This window comes from Triticum aestivum, chromosome 4A (assembly GCF_018294505.1).
Source record: "Triticum aestivum cultivar Chinese Spring chromosome 4A, IWGSC CS RefSeq v2.1, whole genome shotgun sequence".
NCBI lineage: Eukaryota > Viridiplantae > Streptophyta > Magnoliopsida > Poales > Poaceae > Triticum > Triticum aestivum.
Window position 1 is genome coordinate 342,995,451 of NC_057803.1, and position 26,168 is coordinate 343,021,618.

The following is a 26,168-nucleotide window of genomic DNA, read 5'->3' on the forward strand; positions in this document are numbered from 1 at the left end:
TACTGGTGGCGATTCGACGGCGGCGGGGCTGGAGGGCTAGGGGAGGGAGGGGAGGGAGGGCTACCGGCAGGGATTCGACGGCGGTGAGGCTGGGGGGCTACTCTGAGCTAGGAGGGAGGGGCGGGGCGGAGCGAGAGCGAGCCATTCTGACTACAGAACTGCCTATAAAATTATGAACACGCATAATCTATTTTGTGGGGTAGACACTGGAATCTTTTCCTTGCGAAAAATAGTCATGGTTCTTTTAACAATCATTGAGAAATCTACCTTGTATCAGCATAGCTCTTGTTTCTGTTGAGAAATAATGTTCATGATCTCAACAAAGTAATCTGTTATCTTTTCTCTTTGTTTGTTCTTGAGCATGGGTATAGGTCTACGATGTGTGGCACCGTGTGTCCTCGCTTACTGCAATACCTAGTGATTACTTGTCCATTTTCCTTTTTGGTTGAAATCATGCACCCCAGCTAGGCCATTTATGCAACATGTATTTCTTGGTCTATTACATGTCTCCCTTATTGTTTGATGCTCCATTTTACCTTTTCACCCTTCTTTTTGCTTGTTATGCACATTACTTGTTCCCCAACCAATGTCGACGGGCATCAGCATAGGCTTAGTTAAAGTAATTTTGCATGAATATTCTGAAATCTTTCATTGTCATATGTGATTCAAAATGTTTGATATAAATAATCGTCTGAAAGTTTGTATAGTAAACATTCATGTTTTGCTATTTCGTTGCCACTGATTGCTTATCAGTTTACACTGAGATGATAATGATACAATCACCAGGAAGCCTTACCTGTTATCATCTATTTATCTATTTTCAGGGTCTAGTACCACGGGCAAAGCTGTTACTATCACTTGGTGGTACTTTTTCCCTGGCATTTGGTCCTCTGATTATTGTCACGGTTTCTCTATTTGCTGGTCTTTATCTGGTAAGCTGTCTAATCTCTTTGTGTGCTTCATACCCGCTCATGTAGTCATTATGTATTTGGCCCCTGATTTACTTGTGTAGTATTGTAGCAATTCATCGACCCTATTATGACATGGCGTGCATATACGCTGTACAGTTTCAGTTAGTATCTGATCATAAGTTAATATAAATCAATTGAACACATTGAGATCATTATATGATTTTTGTTCAGCATGGTACAATTGGAATACAGAATACACACCTTATTATTTCCAATATGTGCTTTGCTCGTAATTTCCCTGTGTAGCGCTTCTGGCTTTTGACACTGAATGTTTATATTGTACTAGGAGAGTTGGACATGATCTGGTTATTTACATAACCCATTGAACATCTTAAGGTTTGATATGACATTATGAGCTTGTGCTCAACATGATAAATTTGGTGTGGTGGCCAGACATTGTCATCATCACACAGAGAAAAAGGAGGGGTACAACCAATGCAAATTAAACTAACCGAATCATAAATTGAGTGATCGCACAGCAGCCATGGGACGATGCACAAGCTTGTTGGGAACATTTTCTTCCCTAGATACTCGAACTATATAAGAAACGAAATAATAGCAGAAAGCATAAACAATATGTAATTTCTGTTCTTTTCAGTGCTCTCTTGTCTCTTGTGCACGAAGGGAGATTTCTGTCTATGATTTTGACAACATTTGGAGTTGACCAAAAGTGTCCATCTTTGTAGTTTTACATGATGTAAGAAAGCTGACACTGCTTGTCCTGGATTTCTCATTGCAGTATTTTGGGCAAAGCTTTGTACATGACGGGAGCAAGAAACCAGTGGCGCCACCACCATACATTGATCCATATGAGCTACTGGAAGACGATATGATCTCCCGGCCCTCCCTTGATGTGTTCTGAATCTCCACGACACAAGGATAGTATTTGTAGATAGCTCAATAATTTTCTTGTTTTACTAGATATGTACCTGTAAATGCAATAGCTGTAGACTGTTATTATCTAAAACTTTACAATAAAATTTGCGAAAAATCTCGCGCCAAAATCCAGTTGTGGTGAAATCTTTCCCAACCTTTCTTTGTTCTGTAACTCTCTCCTCTGCTGTCGGTAATGATATACCGAGAAATTCCAAATGAATGTCAAGCTGCCAGCTTCTCCAACTCAGTGGTCGGAGCCGGGTTGGACGTCTCAACTCTGCGGGGTTCAGGAGAGTTTTTCTTTTCTTTCGAGAGAATACCATCATGTCTAATTTTATTGATTTGGCAATGTCATTACATCGTTCACCAGGTCGTTTACAAGAAAATCAGGGGGTTCATCAACTCAGTTACAGGAAACATCATTATCATCTGCAAAGCAATATTGTGAGCAGCTCTATTGCCTTCCCTCGGGCAGTGTATGACTTTTTTTTTTGAAACAAGACAGTGTAAGACTTGCGATCATACCTGCCAAGATAAAACAATCAGCATAAACTGCAGTACCTTCGCTCAGTATTCTTTCCTGGCTCGAACACGCATTGATCACCTCCGAGCTGAGAAGGAGAGTTGGTAGTGCCCGTAGTGCAAATTTCTTGGAGTAGGGAAGCTGCTCATTCCGGGCTTCTGCAGGAGATGAAGTTGACTAAAATTAGGATGGAATGCCACCCCCCAAGTGACAGAAGAGCACACGGGTTCGAGCTGTCTCCTCCCACGAGCGAGCTCATTTCGGAGAAAATTACACGTTTCGTCTCTGACGCATTACCATTTAGTCCAGCTACTCGAGAAGCACTACAGTATGATCTCCATACATATGAATACGTAACACTTTACGGTCCTTTTACGTAACACTCTACTGCCCCTTGCTCTGCTGTGGCCGCGTGTCGCTGCTTTTTTGCATATAACCCCTCGCATTTTGTGTAAACAACCCATGCTCCCTTCCACGCGGACCCATTTGTCATCCACCCACGCCGAGTAGTCAAATCGACATGCTTATCGAGTAAGCTAGCTCCTCCCCCATAGCTTGACGTTTGTGTTTGGAAAAGCGCCGGAGTGTTTGCTTGACCGGTTTATATCCCTTCAATATATTGAGACTGTGTTCATCCAACTCGCGTGGGATTCCTGGCATATCAGAAGGGTGCCCGGCGAATATATCACAATTCTCGCGCAGGAACTCTCGTAACGTGACGTCAACCGTTGGGTCTAGTTGTGCTCCAATAGATGATGTCTTCTCGGGGTCCGTTGGATGGACTTGGAATTTAACTATTTCTTCTGCCGATTTGAAAAAGGTGGATTTGGGTCGTTTGTCTAGGATCACATCGTCTTTGTCCACCATGGAGCGCAGTGCGGTTAATTCTTCGGCCGCGAGGGCTTCAGATAATGCCTCGAGGGCCAGAGATGCGGTTTTATTTTTGATGCGGAGTGCTATGTCCGGATCACTAGCGAGAGTGATTATGCCACTGGGCCCGGGCATCTTAAACTTCATGTATCCGTAATGAGGTATGGCTTGGAAGCGTGTAAATGCATCTCGCCCTAAGAGGGCGTGACATCCGCTGTTGAAAGGGGCCATTTGGAAGGTTATCTCTTCGGACCGATAATTCTCCGGCGTGCCAAATACCACATCAAGCGTGATTTTTCCCGCACACCGTGCCTCCCGACTGGGAATGATTCCTTGGAAGGTCGTGTTGCTTTGCTCGATGCGGCTCCTGTCTATTTCCATTTTTTGTAGTGTATCCTCATAGATGAGGTTTAGTCCGCCGCCGCCGTCCATGACAACCTTGATGAGCCAAAAGTTGTCCACGATTGGGCTGAGGACCAAGGCGGCTGGTGCTCGAACTGTCCTGTATTTTGGCTCGTCGCCGGCATTAAAGGTAATAGCCGTGTCGTTCGAAGGGTTTATTGTTGCGATTTGGCAGATTTCGGCGAGTTCACGGAGTGCCCTTTTGCGCCTATTGTTTGAGGCGAATGTCTCGAAGACCGTCAATACTTTGAGGTCGTCGTCTTCTAGGGGGTGTTGTTCTGGGGTATTCCTGGTGAGGATATCCTCACCGCTCTTGGCCACTTGCCGAAGTATCCAACATGCTCTAGGGCTGTGGGTTGGTATGTTATCTAGTGTTGTGTGTATTTTGCATGGCCCATCGAGCCATCCTTCCAGAACGGTTCCGCGCCCTGTAACAGGCTTGTATTTCTTTACTATTGGTCCAGGCGTGCCATGAGGGTGCGCCCTTTTCGCCTGAGCGAGGGGTTGAGTGGGGACCGATGGTTTCCAATGGGCTGCCTGAGTTTTCCAGGCGCTTTCCATTGCGATGTACTTCTGTATGATAGTTGCCAAGTCAGCAAAGTGTAATATGTGACGGCGGTCGATGGCGTTGAGGATTCCCTCATCCATGCAATTGTTGCGAAACGCTAAGATCGCGTCTTCGTCACAGTAATCTTTAATCTTGTTTTTGACAAGGAGGAATCTGGCCCAGAAGTGGTGGACCATTTCCTGAGACCGCTGTTGTATGCTTAAGAGAGCGCTTATGTCTGGGTGGGTGGGTGGATTTAAATCCGAACCCTGACCCAATTTTAGATCCGGAGTCTGAAGATCCTCTGAACTTAGCAATTCGAGCTCCGGGATATCAACTGATTTTCTGAGCTTATCGTCTGATTCTATGTTCGGAGGACGAGGCGTGTCTTTCTGCCGGTAGGTGTCCGGCTGTTCGAGATCGGAGATCCGAACATAGTTCTTCCTCAATATAGAGGAAAAGTTATCTTGCTCCTCGACTACCGCTATCTGATGGGTGATCGATGGAGTTTTAATTTCTCTCTGGTCGGGTTTAAACCCAATCCTATCGTAGTCTGTAGCGACCCCCAAGGCGGCGATGCGATCTTGGAGTTCCTTTAAAGACGATAACTCTGTTGGATCCATCCCTTTGGCGTATTCAGAATCAACACAAAGACGATTTTCGATGACTCGAGAGGTCATCATCGGCTCAAGGGCCGAACGGGCGGTCATGATGAAACCGCCCAGCCGAAGGGTTTGGCCTGAGGCCAGGGCTCCTCCGGAGGTGATATTTTCCTTGATGACAAGATGAGCCATCAATCCTTTTGACGACGGCACAGTGGAACTCTCAATGAAAGCACCAATGTCGGTGTCAAAACCGGTGGATCTCGGGTAGGGGGTCCCGAACTTTGCGTCTAAGGCCGATGGTAACAGGAGACATGGGACACAATGTTTACCCAGGTTCGGGCCCTCTCTATGGAGGTAATACCCTACTTCCTGCTTGATTGATCTTGATGAATATGAGTATTACAAGAGTTGATCTACCACGAGATCGTAATGGCTAAACCCTAAGTCTAGCCTGTATGACTATGATTATGATTGTCCTCTCTACGGACCTAGCCCTCCGGTTTATATAGGCACCAGAGGGATCCAGGGTTACACAAAGTCGGTTACAGAAAAAGGAAATCTTCATATTCGGTCGCCAAGCTTGCCTTTCACGCCAAGGAGAGCCCCATCCGGACACGGGTAGAGCCTTCGGTCTTTGTATCTTCACAGCCCAACAGTCCGGCCCATGGCTAACAGGCTTGGCGCCTGAGGAGCCCTTAGTCCAGGACTCCCTCAGCCATGAACAAGACTTTTCATCTGATGAACGGGATCACATCATTAGAGAATGATGTGATTGACTTGATCCATCCGTTAGCTTAGCACTATGATCGTTTAGTGTATTGCTATTGCTTTCTCCATGACTTATACATGTTCCTATGACTATGAGATTATGCATCTTCCGAATACCGGAGGAACACTTAGTGTGTTATGGAATGTCACAATATAACTGGGTGACTATAAAGATGCTCTACATGTGTCTCCGATGGTGTTTGTTGAGTTGGCATAGATCGAGATTAGGATTTGTCACTCCGATTGTCGGAGAGGTATCTCTGGGCCCTCTCGGCAATGCACATCACTATAAGCCTTGCAAGAAATGTGACTAATGAGTTAGTTGCGGGATGTTGCATTATAGAACGAGTAAAGAGACTTGCCGGTAATGAGATTGAACTAGGTATTGAGATACCGATGATCGAATCTCGGGCAAGTAACATACCGATGACAAAGGGAACAACGTATGTTGTTATGCGGTTTAACCGATAAAGATCTTCATAGAATATGTAGGAGCCAATATGAGCATCCAGGTTCCGCTATTGGTTACTGACCGGAAGTGAGTCTCGGTCATGTCTGTATAGTTCTCGAACCCGTGGGGTTCGCACGCTTAACGTTCGATGACGATCGGTATTATGAGTTTATGTGTTTTGATGAACCGAAGGTAGTTCGGAGTCCCAGATGTGATCACGGACATGACGAGGAGTCTCAAAATGGTTGAGACATAAAGATCAATATATTGGAAGGTTATGTTTGGACATTGGAATGGTTCTGGATGATTTCGGGCATTTACCGGAGTACCGGGGGGTTAGCGGAAGCCCCCGGGGAGTCAATGGGCCTTATTGGGCCTTAATGGGAGAGAGGAGGAGGCGGCCAAGGTGGGGGCGCAGCCCCCCCCCCCAAGCCCAATCTGAATTGGGAAGGAGGCCAACCCCCTTTCCTTCTCTCCCTCTCCCTCTTCCTTCTTCTCCTACTCCAACTAGGGAAGGGGGGAAACCTACTCCTACTGAGAGTAGGACTCCCCCCTTGGGCGCGCCATGAGAGGGCTGGCCATCCCCTCCTCCACTCATTTATATACGAGGGAGGGGGGCACCCCATAGACACAAAAGTTGATTGTTTAGCCGTGTGCGGTGCCCCCTCCATAGAATTCCACCTCGGTCATATCGTTGTAGTGCTTAGGTGAAGCCCTGCGTCGACAACTTCATCATCATCGTCATGACATCGTCGTGCTGACGAAACTATCCCTTGGCCTCAGTTGGATCAAGAGTACGAGGGACGTCATCGAGCTGAACGTGTGCATATCACGGACGTGTCGTGCGTTCGGTACTTGATCGGTTGTATTGCGAAGACGTTCGACCACATCAACCACGTTTCATAACGCTTCCGCTTTCGGTCTATGAGGGTAGGTAGACACACTCTCCCCCTCTCGTTTCTAGGCATCTCCTAGATAGATATTGCGTGATTGTAGGAATTTTTTTGAAATATTGTGTTCCCCAACATAACCCACAGTTCCACAGGATCGAAACCTGACTCTTCGGTACACCTCTGTTGCCAAAGTAATTCCTCATATTTGACTCCATATGTAATTCACGAGCCACCTTCCGAGAGATCATCAATTATGGTATCCAACACAGTACTTATTCCCGTTGCTTTGAACCCCTTTCACGCCCTGTTTCACGCATCGAACGATTGCGTGCCCGCTCAAAACTTCCCATGATGCCTCCCTACTTTGCTCTCGATATTTTCTTAAGTTTTAATTCAAGAGTTAGCTCCACCACCTTCCCCGGTGTTATTGACCAGATAGTCGACCTTGCAGAGGTCTGTTCACCCAGAATACCCACCCTTATTTCTTTCGTAAGTACGATGGAGTTCCCGAATAAAGGATGCCGACTTAATCATGATGACCTGAAGCAGAGAAATGAAGACGTCACCACAATGGATCAACCTCTTCAAGAAGAGCAACCAAGACTGAGAAGATTTGTTAGAATTTCGTAACTAGATCTTTCCCCCTTACTCCACCTCTTAAAATCTTGGGACGAGATTTCTAGTAGTGGAGGAGATTTGTAACACCTCGATAGTCAAGCTACAGTAACCTCACACTGACGTGCCATGTCACCATGTTGATTAACCCAATTTGCCAGTTGATGCAAATCAGAGTCAAATTCAAAATTAAAATAACAAGTCAAATTCTTATTTCTTGGAACTATCAAATAAAAATGTTCAGTGGGTTGCAAATATTCACTAAGTATTTAACATGTAGCAACCAACATTAAATGGTCTCTTTAATTTGCCCCTGGAAATGTTTTAATGGATCGGCGGGATTAAATAAACATGTTTAAATTCAAATATAAATTCGAATTGCTTCAATTGACTTTAAACTTTTTGGTGCAACACCACAATAATGTGCATGATTTATGTGCCAAGTTTCATTAGTAACAAAAGTCATTTGATGGTCCAACTATTTGTAAAACTGTAAAGAAATAATTAAACAAACAAAAGGAGGGACCTAAACTATTGGGCACTTCTACCCATTAAGCAAAATGTTGCAGCCCAAGCCCACGTGGAGGTCTTCCCCTACCCCTGTTCACATAACGGGGGCGTGGCAGCCATCCGGGGTGCCCTGGCCATGGCTATCGGCGTGGCAGCCATCCGCCACCCCCTGCGCGCCTACAAGGTGACCCCCCCTCGACCCCCCTTGTCGAAACCCTAACCCCCCATACTCTCACTCCCTCCTTTTTCTCGATCTGGAGCTCCCCCGAGCTCAACGTCGATGCACGCTCGTCGATCCCGCAACCGCCTTGTCTCCCGAGCCACGTGGAGACGTCTAAAAGCTCCTCCAAGCTCGTCTTCGTCGGATGCATCCACCGGTTTGAGCCGGGGCACTCTCAATCGTCGCCACCGTCTTCTTCCCCATGACGAACCGAACCACCATCGCCACTGCCTCGTCGTGGCCCCGCTGCTCCGATGCCTCCCGTACCTCCTAGAGCTACCCCGCGCTCACTATGAGCTTCCTCCGTCGACCCCCTGTTTTTCCCCTTGTTAGCCGCCGTAGTCCGTCGCGCCCGAGCCTCCGGCCACGACCCGACTCCGCTCCCGCGCGAGCTCACCACGATCCCCTGCACGCCCCGCTAGCCCCCACCCGCGCTCCATCGCCCGTTGCTGCCTGCACGCGCCCGCAGCCCCACGCCCGTCCCGTGCTGCCCGCAACAGTGCTCCTAGTTGCTCCCGCCGCTGCCGCTATGCTGCTCTACTACTGCTGCTCGATGCGGCTGCCACCACTGCTACTCCCTGCCTCTGCTCCTGCTGCCGCCAACCGCGCCCCGCGCCCCCTCCGGCCTCCCACGGCCTTACCGTTTCCGCCGCCAACTGCCCCTGCCTATGCCCGTCGCCGCCTTCGCCCCACGGTGCCTGGCCATGCCCGCACCCAGCCTTTTCTGTTTAAATGTTTTTGATTTATTAATATTACTATAATTTTAGAAAATGATTAAAACTTAAAAAACAATATAAAATAAACCATAAATCGGATGAGAATACATTAGACATGAAAGTTGCTCAGAACGACGAGACGAATCCGAATACACAGTCTGTTCATTCGTCACGTGTCCCTACCATAGCGAACCTGCAACCTTCCCCCTCCGTCCCGTATGTCCGAAAATGCGAAACACCGGGAATACTTTCCCAGATGTTTCCCCCCTTCGCCGATATCGCCTACTACTGCGTTAGGTCACCCCTAGCACCGCTTATTGCCATGTTATGCTTTGTGATGCTTTGTTGCTCTGTTATTTATTGTGTTCGCCCTCCATTACTTCTTTCCGGTAGACCTCGAGACTGTCGGTGACCCCCAGTTCGACTAGGGTGTTGACGACCCCTCCTTCTTGCCAGAGCAACCAGGTAAGCCCCCCCCTTGATCAACCCAATATCGCCTATTCCTTCTCTCTACTGCTTGCATTAGAGTAGTGTAGCATGTTACTGCTTTCGGTTAATCCTATTCTGCTGCATAGCCTATCATTGTTGCTACAGTTGTTACCCTTACCTGCAATCCTAAATGCTTAGTATAGGATGCTAGTATTCCATCAGTGGCCCTACATTCTTGTCCGTCTGCCATGCTATACTACCGGGCCATGATCATTCGGGAGGTGATCACGGGCATATACTTATATACATAATATATGATACATGTGGTGACTAAAGTCGGGTCGGCTCGTTGAGTACCCATGGTTGATTCACGGATTGGGGGCTGAAAGAACATACTTTCCCGATAGCCCTCTATGTGGATCTTTGTGGCGGAGCGACAGGGCAGGTTGAGACCGCCTAGGAGAGAGGTGGGCCTGGTCCTGGTCGGCGTCCGCGGTTACTTCAAAATAGCATGCTTAATGACATTTTGGTATTTGAGCGAGTTTGTCCACTGGCCTATACGCACTAACCAACTACGCGGGAACAGTTATGGGCACTCAACGTTGTGGTATCAGTCGAATCCTTCTTGACGTCAGCGACTGAGCGGCGCGCGCCGGGTTGGACCGCGTAATGCAACTTCCTTTGTAATGGAGGTTGCTAGGTCTGCTCACCGGCCGCGTACGCAACGTGCAGGTGTGCAACGGGTGATGGCCCAGACCCCTGCGCGCATAGGATTTAGACCGGCGTGCTGACCTCTTTGTTGTGCCTAGGTAGGGCTGCGACATGTCAATATTCCAAGGCCGGACATGACCCAAGAAAGTGTGCCCGGCCAGAGGGATCGAGCGTGTTGAGTAATGTGGTGCACCCCTGCAGGGAAGTTTATATGTTCAATTAGCCGTGTCCCTCGGTAAAAGGACGACCTGGAGTTGTACCTCGACCTTATGACAACTAGAACTGGATACTTAATAAAACACACCCTTTCAAGTGCCAGATACAACTCGATGATCGCTCTCTCACAGGGCAACAAGGAGAGGATCGCTGGGTAGGATTATGCTATGCGATGATACTTGGTTAACTTACCATCTACTCTCTTCTACTGCTTCAAGATGGAGGCTGCCAGAAGCATAGTCTTCGGTAGGACTAGCTATTCCCCTCTTCTTCTGTCATTCTGCAGTTCAATCCACATATACTACCCCTTTCGTTGATACCAATGCATATGTAGTGTAGATCCTTGCTTGCGAGTACTTTGGATGAGTACTCACGGTTGCTTTGCTCCCTATTTTCCCCCTTTCCTTCCTCTCGGTTGTCGCAACCAGATGCTGGAGCCCAGGAGCCAGACGCCACCATCAACGACGACTCCTACTACACCGGAGGTGCCTACTACTACGTCCAGGCCGCCGCCGACGACCAGGAGTAGTTTAGGAGGATCCCAGGCAGGAGGCTTGCGCCTCTTTTGATCCGTATGCCAGTTTGTGCTAGCCATCTTATGGCAACTTGTTTAACTTATGTCTATACTCAGATATTGTTGCTACCGCTGACTCATCTATGATCGAGCACTTGTATTCGAGCCCTCGAGGCCCCTGGCTTGTATTATGATGCTTGTATGACTTATTTATTTTTAGAGTTGTGTTGTGATATGTTCCTGTGAGTCCCTGATCTTGATCGTACACGTTTGCGTGTATGATTAGTATACGATTGAATCGGGGGCATCACATCTAATGAGCTAATATCAAATAACCTCTTTTCACCAGCAAGTTTGAAATCATAATTGAGCTCTTTGATGGCCCAGTATGCTTTATGTTCTAACTCAAGAGGCAAATGACAAGCTTTTCCATAAACCATTTTATATGGAGACATACCCACATGATTTTTATATGCTGTTCTATAAGTCCAAAGTGCATTGATGACCCACAAATATAGGGGATCTATCGTAGTCCTTTCGATAAGTAAGAGTGTCGAACCCAATGAGGAGCAGAAGGAAATGACAACCAGTTTTCAGTAAGGTATTCTCTGCAAGCACTGAAATTATTAGTAACAGATAGTTTTGTGATAAGGTAATTCATAACGGGTAACAAGTAACAAAAGTAAACAAGGTGCAGCAAGGTGGCCCAATCCTTTTTGTAGCAAAGCACAAGCCTGGACAAACTCTTATATAAAGGAAAGCGCTCCCGAGGACACATGGGAATTATCATCAAGCTAGTTTTCATCATGCTCATATGATTCACGTTAGTTACTTTGATAATTTGATATGTGGGTGGACCGGTGCTTGGGTACTGCCCTTCCTTGGACAAGCATCCCACTTATGATTAGCCCCCCTCGCAAGAATCCGCAACTATGAAAGAAGAATTAAGGTAAACCTAACCATATCATGAAACATATGGATCCAAATCAGCCCCTTACGAAGCAACGCATAAACTAGGGTTTAAGCTTCTGTCACTCTAGCAACCCATCATCTACTTATTACTTCCCAATGCCTTCCCCTAGGCCCAAACAATGGTGAAGTGTCATGTAGTTGACGTTCACATAACACCACTAGAGGAAAGACAACATACATCTCATCAAAATATCGAACGAATACCAAATTCACATGACTACTTATAATAAGACTTCTCCCATGTCCTCAGGAACAAAGGTAACTACTCACAAATCATATTCATGTTCATAATCATAGGGGTATTAATGTGCATAAAGGATCTAAACATATAATCTTCCATCGAATAAACCAACTAGCATCAACTACAAGGAGTAATCAACACTACTAGCAACCCACATGTACCAATCTGAGGTTTTGAGACAAAGAGCGGATACAAGAGATGAACTAGGGTTTGAGAGGAGATGGTGCTAGTGAAGATGTTGATGGAGATTGACCCCCTCCCGATGAGAGGATCGATGGTGATGACGATGGTGACGATTTCCCCCTCTCGGATGGATGTTTCCCCGACAGAACAGCTCCGCCGGAGCCCTAGATTGGTTCCGCCAAGGTTCCGCCTTGAGACGACGGCGCTTCGTCCCGAAAGCTTCCTTCTGATTTTTTCCAGGGAAAAAGACACCTTATACCAGAAGACGAGCATCGAGGGGCTTCCAGGTGGCCCACGAGGCAGGGGGCGCGCCGTCCACCCTCGTAGACAGTGGGTGGCCCCCCCTGGTGTTTTCTTCGCCCAATATTTTTAATATATTCCAAAACTGACTTTCCTAGAGTTTCGGGACTTTTGGGGTTGTGTAGAGTAGGTCCCTAATATTTGCTCCTTTTCCAGCCCAGAATTCCAGCTGCCGGCATTCTCCCTCTTCATGTAAACCTTGTAAAATAAGAGAGAAAAGGCATAAGTATTGTGACATAATGTGTAATAACAGCCCATAATGCAATAAATATCGATATAAAAGCCTGATGCAAAATGGACGTATGAACTCCCCCAAGCTTAGACCTCGCTTGTCCTCAAGCGGAAGCCGATATCGAAAAATATGTCGACATGTTTCGAGATAGAGGTGTCGATAAAATAAAATACGGATATGAGGGCATCATGATCATTCTTAGAATAGCAACATATATATATATATATATATATATATATATATATATATATATATATTCATATGATTTCTTATGCTAAAGTGACAATCTATTCACAATGTCATGTATGAATCAAAAACTTCATTGAAAAACTAGCAAACTATAATCTCAGTCATTGAAGCAATTGCAATTTATCATAACATCAGAAAGAGTAAATATAAGAGCTTTTCAGCAAGTCCACATACTCAACTATCATTTAGTCTTTCAAAATTGCTAACACTCACGCAGTACTTATGGATATGAAGTTTTAATCGGACACAGAGAAAGATAGGGGCTTATAGTTTTGCCTCCCAACCTTTTACCTCAAGGGTAACGTCAACAATAATGCTTTATGAAAACCCACATCCAATTATATATATATATATATACACATATATATATATATATATATATATATATATCAGGATCTTTCCAACACATAGTGCTTGCCAAAGGATAAAGTGTAAAAAAGGAAAGGTGAAGATCACCATGACTCTTGTATAAGGTATAAGACAAAAATAAGAGATAGGCCCTTCGCAGAGGGAAGCAGAGGTTGTCATGTGCTTTTATGGTTGGATGCACAAAATCTTAATGCAAAAGAATGTCAGTTTGTATTGCCACTTGTGACAGGGACCTTTATTATGCAATCCGTCGCTTTACTTTCTTCCATATAACAAGCTCGTATAAAGCTTATTTTCTCCACACTAATAGATCATACATATTTAAAGAGCAATTTTGATTGCTTGCAACAATGAAAACTTACTTGAAGGATCTTATTCAATCCATAGGTAGATATGGTGGACTCTCATGGCAAAACTGGGTTTAAGGATATTTGCAAGCACAAGTAGTATCTCTACTTGGTGCAAAGAATTTGGCTAGCATAAGGGGGAAAGGCAAACTCAACATGTTGGATGATCCATGACAATATAATTTATTTCGGATATAAGAAAGCATAACCCATTACGTTGTCTTCCTTGTCCAACATCAACCTTTTACCATGTCATATTTTAATGAGTGCTCACAATCATAAAAGATGTCCAAGATAGTATATTTATATGTGAGAACCTCTCTTTCTTTATTACTTCCTATTAATTGCAACGATGACCAAAACTATGTTTGTCAGCTCTCAACAACTTTTATTCATCATACTCTTTGTATGTGAAGTCATTACTCTCAATAAGATCAATATGATCTTTTTATTTCTTTTTATTCTTTCTCTTTTCTTTTATTCCCTCAAGATCATATCAAGATAACCAAGCCCTCGACTCAAGACTAATCTTTATTATATATAGCTCACGGACTCGATTACATAGATAAGGATCAACGCAAAAACTCAAAGCTAGATCACACTAAACTTTATTCTACTAGATCAAGATATAACCAAAAGGATCGAATTAAGAAAAATGGTAAAGATAGAAGTGTGATGGTGATACGATACCGGGGCACCTCCCCCAACCTTGGCAGTTGCAAAGGGGAGTGCCCATACCCATGTATGTATGTATCTTTCTTCGGAGGTGGTGATGATGGAGTTGTTGTAGATGTAGGCTTGCCGTCCATCTTCCAAGGCATAGGCTCAACATCATAGAAGGATGATCGAGTCTCTGGGATCCTCAAATCTGCAGCCAAACTCATCCTCTTGAATCTATATTCATACTCACAGTTTTGGTTTTGCTGGTCATAGATCTGGGCTTGGAGGTGCTCGATTTTCTTGTGAAGCTTGAAGATGGTCTCCCCAATGTTCTTGTCATCTAGCTTGTGGTTGTTGGTGAACTCCGCGATCATCATGTGGTTGGCGTTGAGTTCGCGTTCCACCATCCCCTGGCACTTGAAAACTTGTTGCTCCATTGCTTCGAGTCTTGTCTCCACACTTCCGGTCCTCCTTGGTCCCTCAACATCGCGGATGTGTAGCACCCCCTCACGCATCTCAATGGTTTGAGGGTGTTGCAACACCTCCACAAGGTAGGGGTTGATGACCTTCTCGAAAAGTTTGTCCTTGGGGCACTTGAAGACATCATGGTGATCTAGATCTGTCAGAAAAACAGCTCGAAACAAAAGCAGAGGATTTTGTCGTGGTACCATGGTCAAAACCTTCGGGATATTATATAATGAATTTTTACCAACCAAAAGAAATATCGTGCAAGAAAACGGAGTCCGGAGGGCACACGAGGTGCCCACGAGGCAAGGGGGCGCACCCTCCACCCTCGTGGATACCTCGTGTCCTTTCCGGACTACTTCTTATTTTCCTATTTTCTTAAGTATTCCAAAACAGAGAAAAAATGTTGTTAGAACTGTTTTGGAGTCGGTTTACTTACCGTACCTCATACCTATTCCTTTTCGGAATATAAAACATTCTGGGAAGTGTCCCTTATGTACTCCTCCAGGGTTACGGTGTCAATAACATTGGTTTCAACATTTACGGGGATTACCTGAATATAATGTTTGATTCTTTGATCGTTCACCACCTTCGGGTTTGTGCCTTCGAAGTTGTTGATTTTTATGGCACCGGAACGATAGACCTCCTTGATAACGTAAGGACCTTCCCATTTAGAGAGGAGTTTTCCTACAAAAAATCTTAAATGAGAGTTGTATAACAAAACAAAATCACCTACATTAAACTCATGCTTTTGTATCCTTTTGTCATGCCATCTTTCAACTTTTTCTTTAAATAGTTTGGCATTCTCATAGGCCTGGGTTCTCCACTCATCAAGTGAGCTAATGTCAAATAGTCTCTTCTCACCAGCAAGTTTGAAATCATAATTGAGCTCTTTAATGGCCCAATATGCCTTATGTTCTAGTTCGAGAGGTAAGTGACATGCTTTTCCATAAACCATTTTATACGGAGACATACCCATAGGATTTTTATATGCAGTTCTATAGGCCCATAATGCATCATCAAGTTTCTTGGACCAATTCTTTCTAGATCTATTAACAGTCTTTTGCAAAATTAATTTAATATCTCTATTACTCGGTTCTACTTGACCACTATACTCTGGATGGTATGGAGATGCAATTCTATGATTAACATCATACTTAGCAAGCATTTTACGAAAAGCACCATGAATAAAATGTGAACCACCATCAGTCATTAAGTATCTAGGGACTCCAAACCTCGGGAAAAATAACTTCTTTAAGCATCTTAATAGAGGTGTTATGATCAACACTACTAGTTGGAATAGCTTCTACCCACTTAGTAACATAATCAATAGCAACTAAAATATGTGTATACCCATTAGAGGAAGGAAACACTCCCATATAATCAAAGCCCCAAACATCAAATGGTTCAATAACAAGTGAATAGTTCATAGGAATTTCTTGACGTATACTAATATTACCAATTCTTTAACATTCATCACAAGACAAGACAAACTTACGGGCATCTTTGAAAAGAGTAGGCCAATAAAAACCGGATTGCAATACCTTATGTGCAGTTCTATCTCCAGCGTGGTGTCCTCCATAAGCCTCAGAATGACACTTGCGTAGGATCTGTTCCTGCTCATGCTCAGGTACACAACATCTAATAAGACCATCTACTCATTCTTTATAAAGGTGTGGGTCATCCCATAAGTAATGTCTTAAATCATAGAAAAACTTTTTCTTTTGCTGGTATGTGAAACTAGGTGGTATAAATTTAGCAACAACGTAATTAGCATAATCAGCATACCATGGAGCAGTACGAGAAGCATTTACGACAGCTAATTGTTCATCAGGAAAGCTATCATCAATAGGTAGTGGGTCATCAAGAACACTCTCTAACCTAGATAAGTTGTCTACAACGGGGTTCTCAGCTCCCTTTCTATCAATAATATGCAAATCAAATTCTTGTAGCAAGAGAACCCATCTAATGTAGCGACCCGACCTCAGACGGTCAAGTCTCTATGCTTACGTGTCATCCCTGGATCGGTATGCTGACACACACAGTACTCAAGGATTTATAACAGAGGTAAATCACATGTAAAAGTAACGTAAATACTATTACCTCAATCCAAATAGCGGAAGTAACAACAAGGTTGTGGATTCCCATCAACACCAACGGCAAAGTTGAGTGTAGAAATCGTAACCCTAATGTATCACTTACTCGTCGTAAGAAGTCCTGCAACATGAGACGTTGCAGCCACAAAGGGTCAGTACATTGAATGTACTGGCAAATTCACACCATAGGAGAATGATGAATAAAGGCTATCACTACATGCATATTTGGCTGGTGGAAAAGCTCTATGGTTATAGTTTTTGCGAAAAGCCAATTTTTCCCTACTGCAAAGGAATATATTTTATTTAACTACAAAGTTGGTTGAAAATATTGAGAAGGTTCCTCCAACTCAATCCCAAAATAATAATCATTAACCCAACAAATTATTTAAGTAACGTGATGAGATCAATATGATAATCCAAGTACCAGAGACTCAAGATGTCCATAACCGGGGACACGGCTAATCATGATTAGTTTGTACACTCTGCAGAGGTTTGCGCACTTTTCCCCACAAGACTCGATCTCCTCCATTGGATTTCTCGCACTACATGATGTTTGAGAAACGGATGACCGAGACACAGTCTCTCAGAAGCATTAACTCTCTACTCCGGATAGACTATACCACCTACAACCCACTACCTGCTAGTCTATCTCTTCAAGAGCTTCACGCAACTTACTCAACTATGCTAGAACCCATAATAGCTTGTGGCTGCACACGGAAGTTTCTAGCTTGAATAATCTTATGATCCCTTTGAGACTGGGTGGCGAACCATAGGATGATCACACGGTAACCCCGGGATCTCCTAGGACAACACTGGTATATCCCCAGGTGTCCGGGCAAGTCCACTGGTATATCCCCAGGGTGCCCCAACCAATCCACCCAGATGTGTATTAAAGTAGCCACCTTAAGTTAAACCTTAGTTAACAATAATCTCTCACATCTTTCATGAATTCTCTCAAACCAATCCACGTCTACGTGCATAGCATAGCGATATAAGCATAATGTAGAAGTAACTCCCAGGGGTTTGATAATAAAATGGCAATAGGTTCTACCTCATCATCTACTTCCCAACCCACATGTTAATGACATCCTAACCATGCAATGTTTAAGGATTGGAACTAATGCATAAAAACTGGGTGATAAAGGGTATGATCAAAGTGTGAACTTGCCTGCAATTTTGATGAAGATGATTCGCACTCATAACTCTTGATAGTTCTACTCGTTACACTCCGTTTAATCTATCGTAGACAAGCAATAGTAACCACACATAAGCAATCACTCAAAAGATCGGGAAGAACGAAGAAGACAATTCGGTAAACGTCAAAACCAAGCAAATAACTCTTGCAACATAAAACAATTTCTAACACTACCAAAATTAAGTGAATTTGGCCTTATCAGAAAGTTTAGGTCAAGAGCTTCGATTTGCAAAAAGAATCAACTAAATCGGAGTTACGAAACTCAAGTTATGTTCAAAAGAAGTTTGAATATGAATCTGAACAAAATTCGAAAATTGAAAATTTCAAAAAGTTTATGTGACAGGTTCACTGGATAGGTGAAAACAAGACGAAGCTATAGGCGCTGGTTTCATCTAATTTGGATAAACGAGTGAAAAGTTATGGCTATTTGAAAAATCAGGGCCAAGCTGTTTTACGAAAGAAAAATAGCTACGGTTAAGGTATAATGTACAAATACGTAGACTAATTGATAATCTAATTATTTTATCGTATTAGTCTAAAAATAATAAACTACCGAAGTATAAGAAGAAAAAAAATAAAGAAAAATACCTTTATAAGGCAGAGAAAAGACGACTTTGAAGAGAAGAGACAATTTCAGAGGTCGTGCCGGAGGGGAGAAATATTTTTTTTAAATGAATCTAGTCAAACCAAAATATTGATTTAACCTGAATTGGATGATTTTTGGAGGCTCTATGGGTCTATATTTATTGGTGGAAAAGAAGCTTAGGAGTCAAAGGCTAGGCAACGTGGGACTAAACGTAGACGAAAATATACGAAACAGAGAAGAAAAGAGGCGGATGGGCCTAAAGGCCTTCGGCCGGCCGCATGCGCACGCTGCAGCTGCAGTTTAAAAAAAAACAAAATCGGCCTAAAAAGAAAAAAAGGCTGGCTGGGCCTGGCCTGGCCCATTTAAGAGAGAAAAAGACAATGGGGTGCCAGAAGCTACTATACTGCGCATGTAGGCGATAAATAAATATGGGCCACACGTACAGTTTTTTTAAATAGAAACAGAAGGAAAACCGAATAGGAAAGATAAAATAAAAAGTTTATATAGGCATATAATATACCAAAATTTGCAGAAAAATATTTTCTACAGCATGGACATTTTTATAATGCCAAATAAAATCCACACAATTTTGGATAATTCAAAGAGTGCTACTGGTCTAATAAAATCCGATAAAAATCATTTTAAAAATATCAAAATGATTTCAAATTTATTTCTCTCCAATTTTCTGTTGTAGGGAATCATGTTACCCTAATTTTCATATATTTTATTTTTGGAGAAAAATAATTTGAATAAAACTCAAATAACTCCAAATTGAAAATAAATTGAAAAGAACTTTGAATTTAATTCTTTGAAACTCCCAACTCATATTTCATATAATTTGAAGAAGTCATTTTATCTTCTCTCATGAAAATCATTGAGCTGCATGAAGTTTATGAATTGAAATATTTCCAAATAAAATTCAATTATTTTCAAATACCCTTCCATTTAATTTAAATGGAAGAAGTCATATCATCTTCGCTCAAGGGTTTTGTATTTGAAAAGAATTTGAATTCATGGAGATCAAAAAGCAAATATGAAAGTTTGGGAAAGTCCTTTTATTCCCTCTCATTTAACTTTCAAAAAGTTTTGAATTCACTCACTTTCAGTCAATCAATCAAACAATCAATCAAATCTATCTATTTAATATAACATTCCAAAATTTAGAATTTTGGGATGTTACATCTAATAAGTATAGGTTTAGCATCTATCTTTTCTATAAGGTATTTAATAGCAACATTATCAGTGTGAACAGTTACTTTAGAATCAACAATATAAGGTCTGAACTTATCACAAGCAAATACAACTGCTAAAAATTCTTTTTCAGTAGTAGCATAATTTCTCTAGGCACTGTCTAGAGTTTTACTAGCATATTGGATAACATTTAATTTCTTATCAACTCTTTGTCCTAGAACAACACCTACAGCATAATCACTAGCATCATACATAATTTCAAAGGGTAAATTCCAATTAGGTGGCTGAACAATAGGTGCAGAAATCAAGGCTTTCTTAAGTATTTCAAATGCTTCTACACAATCATCATCAAAGACAAAAGGAACATCTTTTTGTAAGAGATTAGTCAGAGGCCTAGAAATTTTTGAGAAGTCTTTAATGAACCTCCTATAAAACCGGCATGACCAAGGAAACTTCTTATACCTTTAATTTCCTTAGGACACAACATCTTTTCAATAGCATAAACTTTAGCTTTATCAACTTCAATACCTCTTTCAGAAATTTTATACCCCAAGACAATACCTTCATTAACCATAAAGTGGCACTGCTCCCAATTCAAGACAAGATTAGTTTCTTCACATCTCTGCAAAACTCGATCAAGGTTGCTTAAGCAATCATCAAAAGAAGTTCCATATACGGAGAAATCATCCATGAAAACCTCAACAATCTTTTCACAAAAGCCAGAGAATATAGCAGTCATACATCTTTGAAAGGTAGCACGTGCATTACATAAACCAAAAGGCATACGTCTATAAGAAAAGGTACTAAAAGGGCAAGTAAAAGTGGTCTTTTCCCGATCCTCTTTCGACACAGGTATTTGAGAGAAACCAGAATAACCGTCTAGAAAGCAAAAATGTGTATGTTTGGATAATCTTTCTAGCATTTGATCAATAAAAGGTAAATGGTAATGATCCTTTCTAGTAGCTTTATTTAATTTGCGGAAGTCAATTACCATTCTATAACCTGTAATAATTCTTTGTGGGATCAATTCATCTTTATCATTAGGAACAACAGTAATACCTCCCTTCTTAGAGACACAATGGACATGACTTACCCGTTGACTATCAGCAACAGGATATATTATACCTACCTCTAGAAGCTTTAGTATTTCATTTCTTACCACTTCTTTCATCTTAGGATTTAACCATCATTGGTGACCAACAACCGGTTTAGTGTCTTTCTCCAATTTTATTTTGTGCTGGCATAGAGTGGGACTAATGCCCTTAAGATCATCAAGAGTATATCCAATAGCAGCACGGTGCTTCTTCAGAGTTTTCAATAATTTCTCTTCTTCCTGCTCTGAATGGTTAGCACTAATAATAACATGATATATCTTCTTTTCATCAAGATAAGCATATTTAAGAGTATCAGGTAATGGTTTAAGCTCAAACACGGGATCACCCTTGGGTGGAGGATCCCCTAGAATTTCAATAGGCAAGTTGTCTTTCAAAATAGGTCCCTGTTTAAACAACACTTCATTTATTTCCCTTCTTTCATTCATAAACATATCATTTTCATGGTCTAGCAAATATTGTTCTAAAGGATTATTAGGAGGCACGGCAATAGAAGACCAATAATTTCATCTTTACTAGGCAATTCTTTATCATGGGTTTGTCTATGAAATTTAGTAAAATTAAAATCATGAGACATATCCCCTAAACCAGCAGTAACAATATCCTTTTCGCAGTCTATCTTAAAATTAACAGTATTCAAGAAGGGTCTACCAAATATAATGGGACAAAAGTCATCTTGTGGGGAAGCAAGAACAAGAAAATCAGTAGGATATTTAATTTTCCCACACAAGACTTCAACATCTCTAAGAATCCCAACTGGTGAAATAGTATCTCTATTGGCAAGCTTAATAGTAACAATATCTTCTATCTCAGCAGGTGCAATATCTTGCATAATTTCTTTATATAAAGTATAAGGTATTGCGCTGACACTAGAACCCATAACACATAAGCCATGATAACAGTGATCTCCTATTTTAATAGAAACAACAGGCATGCCAACAACAGGTCTATGTTTATTTTTAGTATTGGGTCTAGCAATTCTAGCAGCTTCATCACAAAAGTAAATAACATACCCATCAATATTATCGACCAAGAGATCTTTAACCATAACAATACTAGGTTCAACTTTAATTTTCTCACAGGGTGTAGGTGTTCTAGCATTACTTTTACGAACCACAGTTGAAGCTTTAGCATGATCCTTTATTCTAACAGGGAAAGGTGGTTTCTCGATATAAGCGGTAGGAACAATAGGATCAACATTATAAGTGATAGTCTTTTCTTCAACTTTAATAGGTTCAACTACTTTTACTTCAATGGGAGGATGATATTTAAACCACTTCTCCTTAGGGAGATCAACATGAGTAGCAAATGATTCACAGAAAGAAGCTACTATCTCAGAGTCAAGTCCATATTTAGTGCTAAATTCACGAAAAGCATCGGTATCCATAAAAGATTTAACACAATCAAACTTAGGTGTTATACCTGACTCCTTACCTTCGTCGAGTTCCCAATATTCAGAGTTGCGGTTAGTTCTTTCCAATAAATCACATCTGAATTCAATAGACTTCATCATAAAAGAAGCAGTACAAGAAGTATCGAGCATAGAGCGATTATTGAGAGAAAGCCGAGAATAAAAATTTTGAATAATAATTTCTCTTGAGAGCTCATGATTGGGGCATGAATATAACATTGACTTAAGCTTGAGCGCTACTTTCTCCTTCACGAGGCCAAAAATTATATATATAATTACGATCACGATGAACCAGATGCATAGGATAAAACTTCTGATGAAATTCCAATTTCAATCGGTTGTAGTTCCACGATCCAATATCATCACATAGCCTAAACCATGTCAATGCCTTTCCCTTCAAAGATAAAGGGAAGACCTTCTTCTTGATAACATCCTCGGGTATACCTGCAAGCTTAAATAATCAACAAACTTCATCCACATAGATTAGGTGCATATCAGGATGTAATGTTCCATCTCTTGTAAAAGGGTTAGCTAGCAGTTTCTCTATCATACCCAAAGGAATTTCAATGTAAACATTTTCAGAAGATTCACTAGGTTGAGGAGCAACTCTTTGCTCTACTTTTCGGGGTGAAGATACCCCGAACAAGCCTCTCAAACGATTATTTTCCATAGTAACAAGTGACAGTAAATTTCAGCACACTATATAAATTTTTCCTTACCAAATTCCACCTACCAAAGGCGCTTCACTCCCTGGCAACGACGCCAGAAAATATTCTTGATGACCCACAAGCATAGGGGATCTATCTTAGTCCTTTTGATAAGAGTGTCGAATCCAACAAGGAGCAGAAGGAAATGGCAAGCAGTTTTCAGTAAGGTATTCTCTGCAAGCACTGAAATTATCGGTAACAGATAGTTTTGTGATAAGGTAATTCATAGGGAAAACTTTGTTTTTGTCACTCTAGCTTTTGACCACTTTGCTTATGCCACTCTAGAATTTGACATTTCATTTTTGCCACTCTAAGTTTTTGACAATACATCACAATTGCCATTCCATGGCAAAATCAATAATTTTAGAGTGGCAATTGCGGTACATTGTCAAAATCTAGAGTGGCAAAAGTGAAATGAAAAGTTATTGCTTTTGCCACTCAATGGCATTTGTGATGTATTGTCAAAAACTAAGGTTGGCAAAAGTGATATGTCAAAATCTAGAGTGGCATAAGCAAAGTAGACAAAAGCTAGAGTGGCAAAAACAAAGTTTTCCCAATTCGTAATGGTTAACAAGTAACAAAAGTAAACAAGGTGCAGCAAGGTGGCCTAATCCTTTTTGTAGCAAAGGACAAACCTGGACAAACTCTTATATAAAGGAAAGCACTCCCGAGGACACATGGGAATTATCGTCAAGCTAGTTTTCATCATGCTCATATGATTCATGTTTGTTACTTTGATAATTTGATATGTGGGTGGACCGGTGCTTGGGTACCTGCCCTTCCTTGGACAAGCATCCCATTTATGATGAGCCCCCCTCGCAAGCATCCGCAACTACAAAATAAGAATTAAGGTAAACCTAACCATAGCATGAAACATATGGATCCAAATCAGCCCCTTACGAAGCAATGCATAAACTAGGGTTTAAGCTTCTGTCACTCTAGCAACCCATCATCTACTTATTACTTCCCAGTGCCTTCCCCTAGGCCCAAACAATGGTGAAGTTTCATGTAGTCGACGTTCACATAACACCACTAGAGGAAAGACAACATACATCTCATCAAAATATCGAACGAATACCAAATTCACATGACTACTTATAACAAGACTTCTCCCATGTCCTCGGGAACAAACGTAACTACTCACAAATCATATTCATGTTCATAATCAGAGGGGTATTAATGTGCATAAAGGATCTAAACATATAATCTTCCACCGAATAAACCAACTAGCATCAACTACAAGGAGTAATCAACACTACTAGCAACCCACATGTACCAATCTGAGGTTTTGAGACAAAGATCGGATACAAGAGATGAACTAGGGTTTTAGAGGAGATGGTTCTGTTGAAGATGTTGATGGAGATTGACCCCCTCCCGATGAGAGGATCGATGGTGATGACGATGGTGATGATTTCCCCCTCCCGGAGGGATGTTTCCCCGGCAGAACAGCTCCGCCAGAGACCTAGATTGGTTCCGCCTCGAGACTGCGGCGCTTCGTCCTGAAAGCTTCCTTCTGATTTTTCCAGGGCAAAAGACACCTTATACCAGAAGATGGGCATCGGGGGGCTTCCAGGTGGCCCACGAGGCAGGGGGCGCGCCCTCCACCCTCGTGGACGGTGAGTGGCCCCCCTCTTTTGCTTTCTTCGCCCAATATTTTTAATATATTCCAAAGCTGACTTTCGTGGAGTTTTAGAACTTTTGGAGTTGTGCAGAATATGTCTATAATATTTGCTCCTTTTCTAGCCTAGAATTCCAGCTGCCGGCATTCTCCCTCTTCATGTAAACCTTGTAAAATAAGAGAGAAAAGGCATAAGTATTATGACATAATGTGTAATAATAGCCCATAATGCAATAAATATCGATATAAAAGCATGATGCAAAATGGACGTATCATGCATCATCTAATTTCTTAGACCAATTCCTCATGGACCTATTGACAGTCATTTGCAAAATTAATTTTATTTCTCTATTGCTAAGTTCAACTTGACCACTAGACTGAGGATAATAAGGTGATGCAATTCTACGGTTAACATCATACTTGGCAAGCATTTTACGGAAAGCACCATGAATAAAGTGTGAACCACCATCAGTCATTAAATATCTAGGGACTCCAAACCTTGGGAAAAATAACTTCCTTAAGCCTTTTAATTGAGGTGTTGTGATCAGCACTACTGGTTGGTATAGCTTCTACCCATTTAGTAACATAATCCACAACAACCAAAATATGTGTATACCCATTAGAGGAAGGAAAAGGTCCCATGTAATCAAATCCCCAAACATCAAATGGCTCAACAACAAGTGAATAATTCATAGGAATTTCTTGACGCTTACCGATATTGCCTATTCTTTGACATTCATCACAAGATAAGACGAACTTACGGGCATCCTTGAAGAGAGTAGGCCAATAAAATCCAGATTGCAATACCTTGTGAGCACTTCTATCTCCAGCATGATGCCCTCCATAAGCTTCGGAGTGACATTTACGTAGGAATTGTCCATGTTCATGCTTAGGTACACAACGTCTAATAATACCATCTACTCCTTCTTTATAAAGATGCGGATCATCCCAAAAGTAATGTCTTAAATCATAGAAGAATTTTTTTTCTTTTGTTGGTATGTAAAGCTAGGTGGTAAATATTTAGCAACAATGTAATTAGCATAATCAGCATACCAAGGAATATTGTGAGCAACATTCATTGCATCTAACTGCTCATAAGTAAAACTATCATCAATAGGTAGTGGGCCATCAAGCACATTTTCAAGACTAGATAAGTTATCAGCTATGGGGTTCTCAGCTCCTTTTCTAGCAATGGTATGTAAATCAAATTCTTGTAAGAAGAGAACCCATCGAATAAGTCTAGGTTTAGTATCTTTCTTTTCCATAAGATATTTCATAGCAGCATGGTCTATATGAATAGTTACTTTGGAATCAAGAATATAAGGTCTAAATTTGTCACAAGCAAACACCACTGCTAAGAATTCCTTTTCAGTAGTAGCATAATTTATTTGAGCACT

At 41.9% G+C, this 26,168-nt stretch overlaps 1 protein-coding gene across 1 annotated transcript in view; it reads left to right on the forward strand.

Moving 5' to 3' along the window:
- The window catches only part of LOC123086071 (uncharacterized), a 19,908-nt gene extending 17,814 nt beyond the window's left edge, over positions 1 to 2,094 (forward strand). The window contains exons 2-3 of the mRNA XM_044507772.1: positions 825 to 932; positions 1,711 to 2,094. Of these exons, the coding sequence (XP_044363707.1) occupies positions 825 to 932; positions 1,711 to 1,833 (231 nt within the window). The 3' untranslated portion in view covers positions 1,834 to 2,094. The remainder of the gene's footprint in view (positions 1 to 824; positions 933 to 1,710) is intronic.
- Positions 2,095 to 26,168: the final 24,074 nt, after the last annotated feature.